This window comes from Cyprinus carpio, chromosome B15 (assembly GCF_018340385.1).
Source record: "Cyprinus carpio isolate SPL01 chromosome B15, ASM1834038v1, whole genome shotgun sequence".
In the NCBI taxonomy this organism is placed as follows: Eukaryota; Metazoa; Chordata; class Actinopteri; order Cypriniformes; family Cyprinidae; genus Cyprinus; species Cyprinus carpio.
Genome location: NC_056611.1, coordinates 23,735,458 through 23,754,916, shown reverse-complemented (window position 1 = coordinate 23,754,916; position 19,459 = coordinate 23,735,458). Strand labels below are relative to the sequence as shown.

General features: G+C 37.9%; 1 protein-coding gene across 1 annotated transcript; it reads right to left on the bottom strand.

Moving 5' to 3' along the window:
• Positions 1–1,166: 1,166 nt before the first annotated feature.
• On the bottom strand, positions 1,167–17,136 carry LOC109078168 (polyserase-2-like). Its single transcript, XM_042740075.1, has 14 exons — positions 14,458–17,136; positions 14,245–14,345; positions 14,066–14,145; positions 13,880–13,961; positions 13,538–13,718; positions 13,315–13,445; positions 13,204–13,228; positions 3,083–3,193; positions 2,870–2,970; positions 2,703–2,782; positions 2,513–2,594; positions 1,626–1,848; positions 1,408–1,538; positions 1,167–1,328 (listed from the first exon to the last, which is right to left on the bottom strand). Exons 1-14 carry the CDS (start codon positions 14,510–14,512, stop codon positions 1,167–1,169), a joined length of 1,545 nt encoding a protein of 514 aa, XP_042596009.1. The 5' UTR covers positions 14,513–17,136.
• Between the last annotated feature and the right edge of the window lie 2,323 nt (positions 17,137–19,459).

Below are 19,459 nucleotides of genomic sequence, written 5' to 3'. Positions count from 1 at the left end.
AAACCCATTATAAATGTGATATAAACATGATTTCTAGTTGTGTTTTCTTTTGTAAGGCAAAAACAAAGTAGTTTTGCTTTCTCAATGAAACAACATCTCACAACCCGGCCTTGAGTGAGCCACGGTCTAGAGTGAGCCTTGGCTGGCTTAAATGAGCAGAGATGGGCTGCTTGAAAATGGTACGACAGGCGGATTCTACGAAGGAGCGTACCTTTGTCTTGCAGCAATCACAAGTGATGACCCAGGGCTGGACTCTGCTTTGTCCAAAGTGAAAGCCGATTCGGCGATCCACAGTGCAAAGTTGATATATTTCCTCAGCAACCAGCACGGATCAGCTCCAGGCATGACAAAGCAGATATCGTCCTCTTTTGGAAGGCCAAACAAAGTAGTTTCGCTTTCACAGTGAAACACACAGCGTCTATACGACATGGCGGCGGTGGCAACAACAATACTACAACGAGAATAAAAGGTACGCCTTCTTTCTTTGCGTGAACATCTGGGTGGCATTATGCAAATCTTCCCACATACTGACGTAGATATGTGGGGGCCATTTCAGGGGGGCGTGGACGAGTCTCAACTTTTATAAAGAATGTCTCTTTGGATTTGAGACTTTAGTCTTTGCAACTTCACAGATCTTCTTTATTCACCAAGAGCTTGTAACACTCCAAAGAGAAAGGGAAATTTGAAATTGCATCATGTGACCATTTAATGTGTTTTTTTGTTGTTGTTTTTGTTGTTGCTCTTCTTGCAAATAAAGGGGAACAAGAAACTAAAACACCATCGGTAACAGAAATGGAGAAAAATAAACCTTGGGAGAAATAAGGCTGGGGGGCCAAGTCTCCTCTGGCCAGAAAATACCAGCATGGAGTGGTTTAATTCCAGGCTGCAACACAAATCAGACTGAGCAGAGGACTTGCCTTATATTACCTGTCTGATATTACATGTCAATAATTACACTCTGCAACATTCTTCATTGCTTTTTTTTTTTTTTTTTTTGCATTTTATTTTACTCATTTATTGAAATGTTTTCATTATCTATAAAGCTGAAACAGGAAAACAGTGAAGTCTCAAATTTCAGCATTAAATCATTGACTGACCCAACCCCATAAACAAAAAAACCACCAACAGGGAATCAAAGACAGAAAGTAAATATTCAGACTGGTGATCTAGTTGGAAGAAATAGTCTCGTTGATCCAAGAGTGCAGCTGGGAGATGCTGGTGTAGACTGCAGGGAAACGGGGGTCACAAGTGCTTCTTTCCCAAGACACAGAGCCCACCAGAGTCCAGACCCCTGAACTCTCACACACCAGTGGACCACCAGAATCACCCTGCGGAAAACACACATTTGAGACTGAACAGTAGCATCATTAATAATAATGTGTTTCTTCTTGATCTGTCTTCATATACCTGGCAAGCTGAGGAACCGGAGGCTCCAGCACAGATCATAGCATCAGTGATTCTGCTCTGACCCCAGATCTGTCTGCACACAGCAGGGCTTATGATGGGTACAACTGTTTGCTGCAGGATCTCAGGGCTTGCTAAAAAATAGAAAAAAAACATGACACATTGCATTGCACAGTAAACAAATGTGTTGTTATTCTCTTTTTGTTTCACAGCTGACTGACTTGTGGTGGCAGTCTGGCCCCAGCCAGTGGTGAAGCAGCGGGTTCCAGGCACGATGCTGGCGCCTGATGAAGCCAGACATACAGGAGAGATACTGGGAGTAAATGTGACTGGAGACGACAGTTTCAGCAGAGCAATGTCATTGTTGAAGGTTACACTGTTGTAGAGAGGATGGGTGATGACCTGCACATACATACAAGACGGATAATCAGTTAATAGATAGAGCTGACTTTTTAGAAGGTAAATAAATATGCAAGCATTTACTTACACCCTGTGTTTTTAGAATGTAGTTAGGATGTTTTCTTTCCTGAACTGAATATTATATTTGTAAAAGATGTGTTTATTTTGTTGTTAAATGTTAGTTTATTTTGGCATGTTTTAGGAATAAAATAGCATACATTTTATACCTCAAAACTTCAATTAAAAAGAGACACGATGACTGATATTTTTACCAATTTGCACATTTTTCAACTGTAATATTGAGTTCACAGATTAAAAAAACTCAACTGTTTAACATTTTAAATTATGTCCATTCAATCACAAATGAGAAATATGTGAGTTCAATTAAACAATAACAATAATAAAATCTAAAACAAAGATAAAAATCATTTTACAACCTTTTAGATCACACCTTTTCTTAAATTACAGGACGTACTCCTACTGTTAAAATATTTATAATGAATATGTTTTTGTAGTGTAATGATAAATTGGTTATTATTATGTTTTAAAAACACAGTAATAAAACAACTATTAAAAATGATTTCTGGCTGTATTCCGTATGTAATTAATATTGGCCAGAACAAAAGCAATATCAAATAATTGGTCTCTTTTTTTTTTTTTTTTTCAATTTCAATATCTCTGATCCAATGAGATCATAAAACATTGTTACCTTGGAAACTACTTGGATCTGGATGGGTTCATCATTGGAGCCACGATTATGTTCTCCAAGAATGACACGGTGAGAGCCGACCCTAAAGAAAGATAAAAATAAAATTAAGAGATAAATGACCAAAATAAACCAGACAGAGTATTTATGAACCACTATCATATGTGATGTTTGTCAGATTGAAGACTCGTACATGACAGCACATTGGGCAGCAGTGAGAACCCAGTTCTGGTTGATCAGGGATCCTCCGCAGAAGTGGAAACCATTGGGGAGCTGTTTTAAAGGTAAAACCATTGAAAACATGAAATTGACTCTTTAGACAAAGCAGACAAATGTGTGTTTGAAAAACAGATGAGTTACCTGAAGAGAGACCTGCCAGGGCCAAGAACCAGAGATAGCATTCTGTCCGTTCACAATCCTGCTGCCGATCGTCTGTGGTTTAATTGCAGGCACTCCACAACCTGTTATTACAGAATGTAATATATTATTCATGATGCAGGAAGCTCTTAATTTAGGTTTTGCATTTTCTATATTTGTCAATCATTATTCTTGCAAAATAAAGGAGACACTTACCCAGAGCAGAGGCCACCAGGGTAAGGCAGGTGATGGAGAAGATGGTGAAGGTCATGATGTAGATGAGTGTGTGATGTATCTCACTGATGTATCTGTAGGTGCTCTCTCTTGCTTTTATATCATTTACAGCAGCTGATCAATCTGAGACGTGATGGAGGTCCACCCCACCAGATCCTGTGAGCTCATAACTGAGGAATGTTTAGATCTGTTATTGCTGAAGACAGTTTTTATCTTCATTGTCCAGAGCTGATGTTTTATGTGCAAAGAGGATGAATTCTCCATTGTTTGACGTCATGAAGGGCTTTAAGTCTTCTGACTATTTCCATCATGATTTCAACTCTCTCATTGTATGTTGGATTAGTGTCTCAGTGTTTTGGATTAAAGTTTTGTTGTTGCTGTGTTGAAATTTCAGTCAATTTATCATGGAAATGACTTCCTTAAGTGTTTCTGCTATACTTGCAGTAAATTAACTTATTTTTCCAATAAGTCTTTGATATTAACTACTCTTGTATTGAATCTTGGCAAGCCGTTGCAAGACAGTGATACTAAAGTGATGTGACATACAGCCAAGTATGGTGACCCATACTCAGAATTCGTGCTCTGCATTTAACCCACCCAAAGTGCACACACACAGCAGTGAACACACACCCGGAGCAGTGGTCAGCCATTTTGGCTGCAGTGCCAGGGGAGCAGTTGGGGGTTCGGGGCCTTGTTCAAGGGCACTTCAGTTGTGGTATTGCCGGCCCGAGACTCGAACCCTCAACCTTAAGGTAAGGAGTCACACTTTCTAACCATTAGGCCACGACTTCCCCTAAAGAGTATAGGACTAAAGTTGTGTCACACTATGATTATATCAGCTATAAGAGCTGGGCTAAAGTAAAACTTAGTACTAATATTAATTTCTTTAACACCACTTTAGATAAAGTTAAGGACAAACAACTGGTCAAACAAGTTCTTTAACTTTAGAGTGTTATGAAATGGTGTGCTTTTCTGCAACATCACTTAAATTTTTTACATTATTTTCTAGAAAACATAATACAGTAAATTGTTTTTCTTTACTGATACAAATAAAAGTAATGCTTGTTACATACTGCTGACAAATTTTATATATCAGGGTGGTTTATTCATTTTTTTTATTCATTTTTATATTTATTTTTGTTTCTATGTTTGTTTGTAATCAGCACTCTGTCTATTGGTTATACTTGTTATATGTGTGTGTGGAAGATAAGGCTAGTTTGCCTTTACTATACAAAACCCTGGTCTTTAGTTTTATAAGATTTCAGATTTTTAAAAATCATTATAATTCATAAAATGCAATAGCCAGGTTAATTTTATTTGAATCATGTTTACATGGCATGTCTACAATATAAAATAATGGGTTCAGTTTTTTACAATTCAGATATGGCTTTTGTCCCTCAAACCCCCTCATACAAGAAGACAATACAATCTTAAGTACTTTACATAACCTCTGAGAAACCTGTGAAAACTCCTCTTTTGTTGTTTCATTCAGGCACACTTCCAAACAAATTAGAGCAAAGCAAATATTTTTGAAGCTCTTAATCAACTGAACCAATGCTTCACAAAATGATTCACTGTTTCAAAGTGCCTGAAACACCACATTCTGGCAGCACCTGCTGGTCAAAACATTGTAAATGCAACAAAATATACCAATAAAGGTTCATATTTCATTTCATATTTTCATTATTATGTATCATCCGAATATTATTTTTACGTATCATTGTTCTTTTTGTGTTATGTATGCATAAGTATTAAAATGCATTAATAAAAATAATGCTACACTATCCACCTAATTTTTCCTTTAGGAGCGGTCACTGCCATTTGTTAATTTAATGTGTCTGGATTCTGGTGTCATCATTCCAGTGATGCCATACTTCCAGTTATATTTAGCTGTAAAAAAAAAAAAAAAAAGAATTGAAAAAAAAAAATTGATTTTTTTTTTGTTTGGTATTGGTGTTTGTTGTAATATTATTTTAATGTATTATCTTAATTATGAACACACTGGCTTGTAGTGCAAACAGTTTTACCATTTACTGCACTTTATTATTCTTCTTGTTATTTCCCTATGGTGGCTAATGTACCGGAAGTCTCGCACATTCACAGAAAACGTCTCTGTTACATATGTAACCTCGGTTTCATTAATAGGGAACGAGATGCTGCGATGACATCATTTCTATGGGAAACACCTTCAGTGTGACGAATGTCTGAAGGCCTTATACCTTCATGCCAATTCATTGGCCAGTAGCGCTTAGCACCAGCCCAAGAATATGTCATGTATGCTCATATAAGCATGCTAAGTGCAAATTCATCAGATTTCCACGTTACAAAGGAAGTGCTATCGAAGGTACAGGAACGGCCAGCATAGTGACATCTCATTCCCTATTCAGGAAAACAAGGTTACATACAGTAGGTGGCCAACCAGAACATGCTTTCTACCGCCGTGGGCGCCGCCGCCCCTACATTTGCATAATGCATTTGCAGCATTTGACCACTGAGTGGTGATTTAACCACAAGTTATCAAGCAAACGCTTCAAAGTGCATTTTCACAAATAGCTGTCAGTTTTGCCTTACCAATATTACATTTGATGGCTGCAGTCTGCGGAAAATAAAAGAAAAACACTGTAGGCCTAGATAAAATATTTCATTCACCGATGCAAATTTAGTACTTATGAAGTTATGTGCATTTCTCATTTAGAACAAATTTAAGCAGGATAAATGACAAGTCTATGAGCCTGTGCTTATATTTATGCTAAGTTAAGTATTACAGCATATTTTAGATTTTAAACATTTAACAGGTGTGCAGCATAACTTATATAATATAAATCATGTGTTATATAGTCTCGTGTAGCCAGACCTTTAGACTGCAGCTATGGTTTGGAACTCATGGCAGCTTTCTTTGGCCAAGGCCCGCCCATGAGGCCATTTGACTAACATGTCAAACAACCAATCACAGTTCGTTTCGTTCACCATCACGTTTTGGGGCATGGAAGTGTCGCTACAATCACAGACCGGTGTGTAAAACTCTCGGATGTACTTGAAAGATTCTGTGCCGCAAACTTTAAATATTTCACATACTTTTGAAACTCCAGTGTTTAGTTGATCCTGATAAGCGCTTGTCGTCATAGTTGTAAACACTATGGCTTTCTTCTTTCTTGAGGGGGTTTGGCACAACAGTATCTTTGTTTCCAGACAGAACGGTAAAGAAAGCGACACACACGTCTCCTGGAAATCTTGTAGAATTTAACCAATCCGATGACAACTTAGACACTCCTGAAGTGTTTCCACTTTTGTGTGCCATATGCATCAGATGTTTAGTAAACGGTCCTTGGGCGTGACGTCTGAGGCTGAGACTATGTGTTATATTACCTTTAAGAAATGGGGGTTTATTTTGCATCGGAGCATTAAAGGGATATACTCCACCCTTAAAAGAAAATTTTGTCATTAATCACTTACCCCCATGTCGTTCCAAACCCGTAACAGCTTTGTTGGTCTTCAGAACACAATTTAAGATATTTTGGATGAAAAACGGGAGGCCTGTGACTGTCCCATAGACTGCTAAGTAAATAACAGTGTCAAGGTCCATAAAAGGTATGAAAGTCATCATCAGAATACTCCATCTGCCATCAAATGGAGTTTTTACATTTGTTTTGCCAAAACGACTGCAGCGTTGCAGCGTACAATTAAAACAGTGCAAAATTGAAAATAGTACAATGCAGCATAGCCTATAAATTAAGAACAAGAGTTGTTGTCTTCTTGGCAGACACACATCTCTTTCACCCAGGTTCTTTGCCTCTCTCTCAGAGGTGCCTCATCTCTCCTGAGAAAAAAACAAAACCATATTATATTGTATGTAATACTCTGTATGCCTTTGCAAAAATTGCAAAAGCCAAACCAAAAGAGGCATTTGTCCTAAAACAGACACTTTGCCTAAACCTGCTGAGCAAGTTTGAAACATTCATCAGACACTCTCCATATGAAAGAGCAAGAGATTCATACCTTTATGTCAACCCCCCACAATGAAGCTAACTACCCCCAAACCCCAACCTCCTCCAACTGGACTGAATTAATTTACACTACTGGTTGCTCAGTGTAAAATGGACATGCTTTGTCTAAAAGAAAAAAAATGGTGTACCATAAACCAGCGAACTGCAGAATACATGCATCTGTATTAATCATTTTATATATTATTTAAAAAAAAAAAACGCAATCCTGAACCTGTGTAGTTGAAATCACTGACTAGCTTCTACCACCGGATGGATTACCGGATAAACACTGTGTGTTTGCGCACGCAAGACAGACGCACTCTTCAATAAAAATAAAATAATAAATAATAATAATAAACCGTAATAATAAAAATAACAGTGTCACCATGCAGATAATTTTTGTATTTATTATAGTGTTCAAATGCTGATTACTGGACAGTCCAGAAGGTATGCTTTTTGCTGCTGCTTTTGATGAATAGTCTACAGAAAAACTAACTTATAGCACCAATGATAATAGCACCATCATACATTATTGACCTCATACTGTCATTATAGCCATTCACGGATCCAGTCTTACATGTATTCTGTAGCTTATTGAATACAAATCATCAGTTTCGGACACGGCGAAGCTAAACTGCACCTGATTTTAGAGCTTTGCATTTCAGCCCAAGCTCAACGTTTATTTTGTTAAATGGGAGATTTGTGCTGCATTTGGACTTGGGCCAAACAGGGCCTAGGTTAGAGGCCTGTGCAGGTCTATACCAGATTTATGCATTTGGAAATGAATGTTGTGAATCAGGGGTTGTTTTATAATTAAATGAGAAAATTAAGTTGTATTTTGATGTTTAATCCCCCTTTAACCATTAGTCGTGGCCTAATGGTTAGAGAGTCGGACTCCCAATCGAAGGGTTTGTGAGTTCGAGTCTCGGGCCGGCAGGAATTGTGGGTTGATGTACAGTTCCCCCCCCCCCCCCCACCCCCCCCCCGCCCCCCCCCCCCCCCCCCCCCCCCTCTCTCCACCTTCCAATACCACGACTTAGGTGCCCTTGAGCAAGGCATCGAAACCCCAACCACGTTACTTAGGTGCCCTTGAGCAAGGAATCTCCCCCACCTGCTCCCGGGCGCAGCAGCATAAAATGGCTGCCCACTGCTCCGGGGGTGTTCACAGTGTTGTGTGTGTGTTCACTGCTCTGTGTGTGTGCACTCGGATGGGTTTAAATGCAGAGCACCATTCTGAGTACTTGGTCACCATACCTGAATGGCAATTTTTTTTTTTACAGATTACCCCAATCTCTCGCACACCCAAACTCTGTATGCTAAACCATATTATCATAATTTATATATATACACACACACACACACACACACACACACACACATATATTTGAAAAAAAAAAGTTATACATGTTTTAATTAATACAAAGGAACAATAAAAAGTGATACATTTCTTAATTCAGGGACATAATTTTCAGCATGTCATGGGCTCTGTATACAGGAATAAATGTTAAAAAAAGGCCAGATAATGAATAAGTATGTGTGACCTGCTGAAAAACATCAGCAAATTATTAAAAGTTTCAAGCCTTTTATAATTTTTGGCATTAATGTGAGTGCCAAAATATGTGTTAGAACAAGGCCTAGCCTATAACACTCAATTACAAGTATGGATGAGCTGCAAGTGGTTGTCGTTCGACCTCCCTTGGTATAATGCTATAAGATGTAAGCCCTTGAACACAAGATTTGGTGAGATTAGCTCAAGTTGTCCACATAGATAATGCACCAGGCAGGTATTTGGTGGAAAATAACTTAATTCTCTTTATTTCTCAATAAGGTGAGGGTGTGGGGATGGGGAAAACTGAAACTAAAGCCTTTCTTCCTTCTTTGGTTGGTTGTTGGGGCAGCAGATCAATATCTCTGAAGGGAAGACAGAAGAGATGGAGGGTTAGTAAAAAGTGTTCTGGATACTCACAGACCCCACTGAGCTTCTGTCCTTAAGAACTTGTCCTGTGTCTGCGCTTAGGGCAATCCAGCATTCAGCATCTGCTCATCACCTCAGCTGAGCCACCACTGAGGCCTCTCTGTTCCCTTTTTCTGTGGTGGTTGTTGATTGTCCCCAACAGCCTGCAGTTGAGACTCCCCGTTAGAGGGGAAAGGTGAACACCTGTGTTGGAGCTATCCCTGGTCCTGAACCCTCTTACTGGGTGGCCCAGCCCTTGTCGTTCTTCCGGTGGCGCTCTCCATGGTGCTGAAGGTCTTCAGTCTGCTTTGTGGGGGACCATACATCTTTCTGGCCACCACAAAGGGCTTAAGAAATTCATCACACCAAAGGTGTTTCCTACAGTGATGCCATCATCACAGCATTGGGTGAACCTATGAAAGGGACTGGCTTCTTCCGCATTGAAGAATAAGTCGGTTAAGTCTTTGATGTGTTTGCCAGATAATTGCCATCTAGCGGCGAACAATCGGAATTTTGAAACAGTATGATGCAAGCTCCAAATCACTGATTCAAAACAAATGTAGATAAATCTGTTAGCAATCAAAATGATTTAATACTATATGTGTACAAAATACAAACCCGATTGCAAAAAAGTTGGGACACTCTACAAATTGTGAATAAAAACACAATGCAATGATGTGGAAGTTTCAAATTTCAATATTTTATTCAGAATACAATATAGATGACATATCAAATGTTTAAACTGAGAAAATTTATAATTGTAAGGGAAAAATAAGTTGATTTTAAATTTCATGGCATCAACACATCTCAAAAAAGTTAGGGGACAAGGCCATTGTTTACCACTGTGCGGCATCACCTCTTCTTTTTATAACAGTCTGCAAATGTCTGGGGACTGAGGAGACAAGTTGCTACATAACAAGTTTAGGAATAGGAATGTTGTCCCATTCTTGTCTAATATAGGCGTCTAGTTGCTACAAACTGTCTTAGGTCTTTCTTTTTCGCATCTTCCTCTTTATAATGTGCCAAATGTTTTCTATGGGTGAAAGATCTGGACTGCAGGCTGGCAATTTCAGAACCCAGATCCTTCTTCTACGCAGCCATGATGTTGTAATTGATCTGGCATTGTCCTGTTGAACTTTCTGCTAGTCAATTTCTTATTTAAAAAATACTCGAGTTACTCGACTACTAATGCAGCAATTACATAACATACGTAAACTGTCAAAACTTTATAATTATGACATTACATATTTTAATTTTAATGTAACCAGTATTTGCATCTGTAACAGTCACAAAATTATTAGTATCTGTTTTCGGATAAAACCAGGTGTCCTACAGTTACTTGATAAGTCCGTTATGACTATCTTTTTTTCCCGTAGTTATCACTGAACAAATATGCTGCGTTAAAGTAAAATAATTAATTTAAAAAAAATAAATGAATCATATAAGCAGAGACGTCATGACAAACGTTTAGTGATCATTTGAACACGACTGAATGAATTCAAGGCGCACATTTTCATTATGCAGAATTCTCTAAGCGAGTCTTTTTAAACTTACTAAACAAATGTGCGTGTGCCACGCAAACCAGCAAAAGATAAAGAAGCAAACATAGAAAATCTAGCTGCATCTAAGTTGATTATTAGCCTACTTTTAAGAGAGAACTGGTTTGGTTCTTGAGAGACTGAGGCGCGCAACGCGGCTGTTTGGTTGGTGAGCGCGCTGTTTATTCCATTCATTCATGTATCATTTCGTAGACTACGGTTTAAATCATTGCCTTTTAAATATATAGAAATAAAAGAACGTGTTTGATGTATTATTATAGGTGACATTACTCTTGCCAAGCTCTGATTTCTGAGAGATGGAGAGGCAACATCAATGCGGTGTTTGATTTGCACTCTTCTTCACACTCTATTACGTGACTTCAGAGGTCTGTGTATAATATTACGCTGATCCCCTGGCTCAACTGTTATCTAGCAAACTGCAGAGTGTGCCAGCCTCAGCCGAATATTCAGGCAGAATTATTCCTTATCAGTTATTCATTTTTGAAGCCATTATCCATGCCATTTCGGCTTCGGGCACACCCCTAATTATTAAATTACATATTTTAATTTTTACATGTAACATAGAGAAAGTGATAGAAAGTAACAGCTACACGCAATATTGTAATCCTACAATTTGCATTGTAGGCAAACTGTGCATGCATTATGGTTAATGCATGCTCGAGTAGTCGATTGTTTCCGACAGCGCCGACTAGTGGTTAAAGTAGTTGATCACTCAACTACTCGACTAGTCTATGTAACCCCTACCACACGCACTCATGCAACCCCATACCATCAGAGATGCAGGCTTCTGAACTGAGCGCTGATAAGAACTTGGGTTGTCCTTGTCCTCTTTAGTCCGGATGACATGGCGTCCCAGTTTTCCAAAAAGAACTTCAAATTTTGATTCGTCTGACCACAGAACAGTTTTCCACTTTGCCACAGTCCATTTTAAATGAGCCTTGGCACAGAGAAAACGCCTGCGCTTCTAGATCATGTTTAGATATGGCTTCTTTTTTGATCTATAGAGTTTTAGCCGGCAACGGCGAATGGCATGGTGGATTGTGTTCACCGACAATGTTTTCTGGAAGTATTCCTGAGCCCATGTTGTGATTTCCATTAGAGTAGCATTCCTGTATGTGATGCAGTGCTGTCTAAGGGCCCGAAGATCACGGGCATTCAATATGGTTTTCCGGCCATGACCCTTATGCACAGAGATTGTTCCAGATTCTCTGAATCTTTGGATGAATTATGCACTGTAGATGATGATAACTTCAAACTCTTTGCATTTTTTCTCTGAGAAACTCCTTTCTGATATTGCTCCACTATTTTTCGCTGCTGCATTGGGGGAATTGGTGATCCTCTGCCCATCTTGACTTCTGAGAGACACCGCCACTCTTGAGAGGCTCTTTTTATACCCAATCATGTTGCCAGTTGACCTAATAAGTTGCAAATTGGTCCTCCAGCTGTTCCTTATATGTACATTTAACTTTTCCGGCCTCTTATTGCTACCTGTCCCAACTCTTTTTTGGAATTTGTAGCTCTCATGAAATCCAAAATGAGCCAATATTTGGCATGTCATTTCAAAATGTCTCACTTTCAACATTTGATATGTTATCTATATTCTATTGTGAATAAGATATAAGTTTATGAGATTTGTAAATTATTCCATTCCTTTTTTACTTTTTTTCCTTTTTCAGTTTGTTCAGTTTTTTGGATTTTTTTTTGTAGTGTTTGTTGTGAAACCCCCTTTTTCCTCATTTTTTTTCAGACAAACTTCTGATTATGATTCATTCTTTTACAGGAAACTGCTTTCAAAACTTTGTTCTACTTACCACATCTTTCTCAGTTCTGCACACCATCAAAAACCAGCAAGATAATCCAGTTTATCTAGCTCTAAACAATATGGTTTGGTTAAATTCTGATATAGTTTGATTTACCGCCAAGATGACTAAACACAGTAAATATTAAACTTGATTTTTATGTAATTGGGTATTAGATGTTTAATGAATGCTAGTGTAGTATCCTGAAGAGGATCCTTCAGATACAGTGTTAGCAGTCTGAATTTACAACACTAAATAATTAAAAATAATTTGCACTATGGCTTAAGTTTAAGTGACAGGTTAATGAAAGACTTATGGAATATCAGTCTTTGTCTTATTCTAATAGAAGAAAAGTGAAAAGCTTCTGATGAAACACATCACAGGTTTCATTACCTTAGATGGAGGACATATATTTTTAATTATTCAGATCATTAATTTCACTCTTCAATACACGTCATTTTTTAATTCATCTTTTATTAAAATATTTGTAAAGTTCGAACAAGAAAACAGTAACTTTAAGTAACCGCCAGATCACTGGAACCATAGATAGACTGAAAAACAAACAAACAAACAAACAAAAAAACACCAACCACAGAAATCAACTGTATTACATTTTAATAATTAAAAACTGCTTTTTCCTCCTCTGGTGGAAAAATAAACAGACTGGTGCTCTAGTTGGAAGTGATAGTTCTGTCGATCCACGAGCGCAGTTGGGAGATGCTAGCATAGACTGCAGGGAAACGGGTGTCACAAGTGCTGGTTTCCCAGGACACAGAGCCTACCAGAGTCCAGACCCCTGAACTCTCACACACCAGAGGACCACCATAATCACCCTGTGGAAAACACACATTTGAGATTGAACAGCAGCAACATTAATATGGTAATGTGTTTCTTCTTGATCTGTTTTTTTTTTATATACCTGGCAAGATGAGGAACCGGAGGCTCCAGCACAGATCATAGCATCAGTGATTCTGCTCTGATCCCAGATCTGCCTGCACACAGCAGGACTTATGATGGGTACAACTGTTTGCTGCAGGATCTCAGGGCTTGCTAAAAAAAAAAAAGAGAAGAAAACATGACATATTGCACTGCACAGTAAACAGATGCGTTGTTATTCTCTTTTTGTTTTACAGCTGACTTACACGTGGTGGCTGTTCTACCCCAGCCAGTGGTGAAGCAGCGGGTTCCAGGCAGGATGCTGGTGTTTGATGGAGCCAGACATACAGGAGAGATACTGGGAGTAAATGTGACTGGAGACGACAGTTTCAGCAGAGCAATGTCATTGTTGAAGGTTACACTGTTGTAGAGCGGATGGGTGATGACCTGCACATACAGAAACAATAGATGAATGGTTACTAGTGAAAGTTTATAAAAGATAACCTAAGATACAAGAATTCTTCTTTTCGGTTTTAATTTTAACACAAAGCAATACTGATAGATATCTCATTTTGTTATTCTTCTCTGAAATCATGAAATAATGTTACCTTGGAAACTTGTTTGTTCTCGATGGGTTCAGCATCGGAGCCACGATCATGCTCTCCAAGAATGACACTATGATAGTCAACCCTAAAAAGAGAGATATAATGAATACATAAATGACCAACAGAAAGCAGACAGTGTATATATTTACCGCTATTGTATGTGATGTTTGTCAGATTGAAGACTCTTACACAACAGCACATTGGGCAGCAGTGAGAACCCAGTTCTGGTTGATCAGGGATCCTCCGCAGAAGTGGAAACCACTGGGGAGCTGTTTCAAAGGTAAAAGCATTTAAAACATAAAATTTACTCTTTAAGCAAAGACAAATATGTGACTGAAAAACAGTAGAAAAAGACAATTCACAGTTACCTGAAGAGAAACCTGCCAGGGCCAAGAACCAGAGATGGCATTCTGTCCATTCACAATCCTGCTGCCGATCGTCTGTGGTTTAATCGCAGGCACTCCACAACCTGTTATTACAGAATGTAATATATTATTCATGAGGCAGGAAGCTCTTAATTTATATTTTGCATTTTCTATATTTGTCCATCCTTATTCTTGCAAAATAAAGGAGACACTTACCCAGAGCAGAGGCCACCAGTGCAAGGCAGGTGATGGAGAAGATGGTGAAGGTCATGATGTAGATGAGTGTGTGATGTATCTCACTGATGTATCTGTAGGTGCTCTATCTTGCTTTTATATCATTTACAGCAGCTGATCAATCTGAGACGTGATGGAGGTCCACCCCACCAGATCCTGTGAGCTCATATCTGAGGAATGTTTAGATCTTTTATTGCTGAAGACATTTTTTATCTCCATTGTCAAGAGCTGATGTTTTGTGTGCAAAGAGGATGAATTCTCCAGTGTTTGAGGGCTTTAAGTCTTCTGACTATTTCCTTGAGAAGCATCATGATTTCAAAGCTCTCATTGTATGTTATGAAGTGTTTTGGATTAGAAGTAGTTTTTGTAGTTGCTGTGTTGAAATTTCAGTCAATTTATCATGGAAAGTGCTTTCTTAAGTGTTTCCGCTATACTTTTTCTTTACAATTTCTTTAAAGACATCTTAAGCTAGCAGAGAGAGTTACACTTAAATTGTTTTTTTTTACATTATTTTTTAAAAAGCATTATAATACAGTCAGTGCTTTTCTTTACTGATAAAAAATAACAGTAATGCTTGTTACATACTGATACAGTACTGACACATTTTATTTATTAGTTTTTTATTTATTTATTTATTTATTTATTTATTTTTTATCAATTTTTGTGTCTTTGTTTGTTGGTAATCAAAGATAAAGCACTCTCTCCATTGGTTGTACATTTTATATCTGTGTGTGGATGATAAGGCTAGTTTGCCTTTACAAAAGTTTGGTCTTCAGTTTAAGAAGATTTAAATTTTTTTTTAAACTATTGTAATTCATAAAATGCTAGCCAGCTTTATTTTATTAGAATCATGTGTACATGGTATGTCTACAATATAAAGTAATGTTTTTCACAATTCAGAAAACCTGAAATACCAAATTCTGGCGCCACCTGCTGGTCAAAATATTGTAAATGCAACGAAACTTCAACCCAAACGTGGCTTAACACAACAACGAACAGATAATTATTATTATTATTATTATTATTATTTTGTAAAGTCTGAATACAACACTAAATAATTAATAATACTGTGCACTATGGCTTTAGTTTAAGTGACAAGTTAATGAAAGATTTATGGAATATCAGTCTTTGCCTTATTCTAATGGAATAAGTCAAATAATTCAAGTGATGGCTTTTAAAGGTTATGTACAAGTACAAAAACACATGCAGTAAGTTTCTTTGGCCCCTGTGAATGAGTAACAAAAGTTTCAGAACCAAGGACAGAGAAAAAGGCCAAAAAAAAGAAAGAAAGAAAGAAAGAAAGAAAAAGGCATCACAGTGTCAGAGAAAATAAAAAAAAGTCATGTGATCAGAGAGTTTTTTTAGGCTTAGGTCTGAAGTGCCTGTCAGTGTTTATTAGGGAGTTTAGGGCAGCTGATGAATCCACTTGCGAAAAGTTATGAAATTTGGCACACAGTTAGAGGACAGTCTCAACATTAACCATAGCAAGTTTGGATTCTCTAAGTTAAAACCTCTAGTGCCACCATCAGTTCAAATTTGCACTCATGTTTATGCTAATAACTTTTGGACCTTAACTTTTAGAAGCAAAATATTTTTTTTCCCTCTGATTCTTTGGTTTATGCCGAGTCAAATGGACACTAAAATTTCTACAGGTAAAGATTTTTCTCAATTGTCCTAAATGGTTTGTCTGATTTTCACCAAAACTGGCTTAGATCATCTTCAAACTATGTGGGCAAAAAGTTATTCAAGTTGATTAGTCAAACCGTTCTCGAATCACACACAAACAAACCTGATGAAGAGCATGCCAATGGATATGAGGCTATATTTCCACAACGCTTTAGCGTATTAAGACCAAACTTGGTGTGTTATAAGAACAATGACCTGAGGCCACCTGCACAGTTTCAGTACATCGCATATATAACTGTCCCATATCAGTCATTTTAGGCGTTGACAATTTTAAATTTTGTCACAAAAAGCTATATTTTACAAACTCATTGGCGTATCGTTACTAAACTTGGTTTGGGTTTGTGTCTTTGGCAACATGCCCTGATGGTACTCTGAGGCTGCATCTTTGCAATGCTTTGACATATTGACACCAAACTTTGCATGTGTTGTTGTCACCTTACTCTGACCACACCACATCAGTTAGGACACAGCGACACCTATTGGTCAAAAGTGATAAACCATTAACCTTTAATAATGAAAAAAGCCCCTTTTCATGTGACTGCTCTTGTTAGATTGCTTGGATTATGCCGATAACATTAATTCCAATGTACCATCATCTAAACTTCCTGTCCGACATTTTGACTGACTTGTGGTGGCAGTCTGGCCCCAGCCAGTGGTGAAGCAGCGGGTTCCAGGCAGGATACTGGTGTTTGATTGAACCAGACATACAGGAGAGATACAGGGAGTAAATGTGACTGGAGACAACAGTTTCAAAAGAGCAATGTCATTGTTGCCCTGGTGTACAGTGGATGGGTGATGACCCGCACATAGAGAAAACAAAGATGAGCGAGTGAAAGCTGACTTCATAGAAGATAAACAAAGATGTAAGCATTTTCTTAAGCAAAACACACAGGGCTTAAATCATGGGACTAATCAAGGAAACTAATGAGGGAACATTTATTTGTTTGTTGGTAATCAAATGATTCATAGATGTTTCAAATCTTCATGGAGTATTTTTTGTAAATTAAAATTAAAAAACTATTTTGTAAATTGAAGTGATTGTCTGAATAAATTAACGTCAGTGTTTGTCGTATTTAATAGTACCTTTTTAACAGTTTTTCTCCATTTGTATTTAGGTCTTAAAGGATTAAGCTGGTTGATCTATATCATCTTAGAATGTCTACAAATTATGATGTCCACATTATGATAAGTTATGTTTTAATTTCAGATAAATAATTACACACTTCATTATATATATATATATTTTTTTTTGTATATATTCAAATGCCTGTTTTGCCTGTTTGCTGCAGGATCATAGGGCTCGCTAAAAAAAGAGAAAGAGAGAGAAAAAAAACTTCAGATGTAACATAACAATAATTCTTGCAGTTCATCTTTGTTTCACAGCTGACTGACTTGTGGTGGCTGTTCTACCCCAGCCAGTGGTGAAGCAGCGGGTTCCAGGCAGGATGTTGATGTTTGATGAAGCCAGACATACAGGAGAGATACTGGGAGTAAATGTGACTGGAGACGACAGTTTCAGCAGAGCAATGTCATTGTTGATAGTCGTGCTGCTGTAGAGCGGATGGGTGATGACCTGCAGACACACAAAAGATGGATGAACGGTTACTAGCCAAAGCTTTATAAAAGATAATCTAAGATACAAGCATTCTTAATTTCTGTTGTCATTTAAATCCTTTTATGCTTTTTTTAAGACACATTGTTCTAAAAATAAGGTATGATATTTTCTTATATGCTGAATTTAAGTGAATGAATGAACTGAAAGTTTATTTTGGCAAGTTTTAGTTTAGTACACATATAGACAACCTCAGCTATTTAGTTTTGATTAGAGTATGATTACCAACATTTGTATTATTCATGAAAAGCACTTTCCTTGATCTCTCATTTTGTTACTCATCTCTGAAATCTTTAAAGATTATTACCTTGGAAACTAATTTGATCTGGATGGGTTCAACACTGGAGCCATGATCATGTTCTCCAAGAATGACACGGTGAGAGCCGACCCCTAAAGAAAGATAAAAATAAATTTAATGTACGCAGATGGTGTACGCTCTTCTGTATCAGCCGCGCCACAATGATAAGTTTTTTACATGTATTTACAGTTTGGTTTGAAAGCAAACAATGCATCGGCACAGCGCGGCTGACACAGAAGAGCGTATGCCATCTGCTTACAGCTCAGAATTGCCAAAATGGCGCTACGCTGATTTGGAAAGACACAGAGGAGAGGGATTGTTGAATAAAGTCGTTATTTTTGTTTTCTTCGTGTACAAAAAGTATTCTCATCGCTTCATAACGTTATGGTTGAATCACTGCTGGCAGATATACTATTCTGATGATGCTTTTCATACTTTCCTGGACCTTGACACTGTTATTTATTTAGCAGTCTATGGGACAGTCTCAAGCCTCCCGGTTTTCATCCAAAATATCTTAAAATGTGATCTGAAGACAAATTAAGCTTTTACGGGTTTGGAACGACATGGGGGTAAGTGATTAATGACAAAATTTTCATGTTTGGATGGAGTAACCCTTTAAGACAGTTTTGGTTGGTTTTAAAATATTTTCTTACAAATCCAGACATTTATGTAGTTAGATACAGCATGATTCCTCAAAAAGAAAATGAACCTGTTCACTGAGGGATGAAGGATGTAGAAATCTCATGACTGAGGAGACAATGGAAGAGACTTCATAGTGTTCATGAAACCACTGCTGAATTTGTTGAGCAATAAAACACTACATAAATGGCTTATTGTACTTTTGAAGTATTTTCCATAATCAACTTTATGAAGCTTTCTGTGTTTGAAAGAAGGCTAATTTCCTCTTGACATTATTTTATAGTATTAATGACGATATTAACTTCATCTCATCAGATATTTTTGTAAATCTGAAAAACCACGTATTGACAAGTCATCCACTTACAGTAGGCTAACAAAGGTTGCCGCTATTGCTGCGTACCATGACCCTGTGAATGGGAAGTCTTTAGGTAAGCATGACCTCATCATCAGGTTCCTTAGAGGGGCCAGGAGGTTAAATCCTTCCCGCCCCCCCTCTATACCCTCTTGGGCCCATTCAAGCCTTTGCATTCAGTTGAGCTAAAGTTTCTTTCATTGAAAACTCTGCTCCTGCTTGCACTGGCCTCCATCAAGAGGGTAGGGGACCTGCATGCATTTTCAGTCGACGATTTGTGCCTAGAGTTTTGGCTGGCTGACTCCCTGGTAATCCTGAGGCCCGGCTACGTGCCCAAGGTTCCCACTACACCCTTCAAAGACCAAGTGGTGAACCTGCAAGAGCTGCCCCTGGCTTT

Bases quoted from the DNA above. Each gene is read 5' to 3' on its own strand.
- LOC109078168 (XM_042740075.1), bottom strand. From the start codon at position 14,512: ATGACCTTCACCATCTTCTCCATCACCTGCCTTGCACTGGTGGCCTCT. The intron at 13,962-14,065 runs GTAAGAGTCTTC...CTCTCTTTTTAG, and splicing joins GCTGCCCAATGTGCTGTTGT to GGTTGACTATCATAGTGTCA. The intron at 13,446-13,537 runs GTAAGTCAGCTG...TTTTTTTTTTAG, and splicing joins GGGTAGAACAGCCACCACGT to CAAGCCCTGAGATCCTGCAG.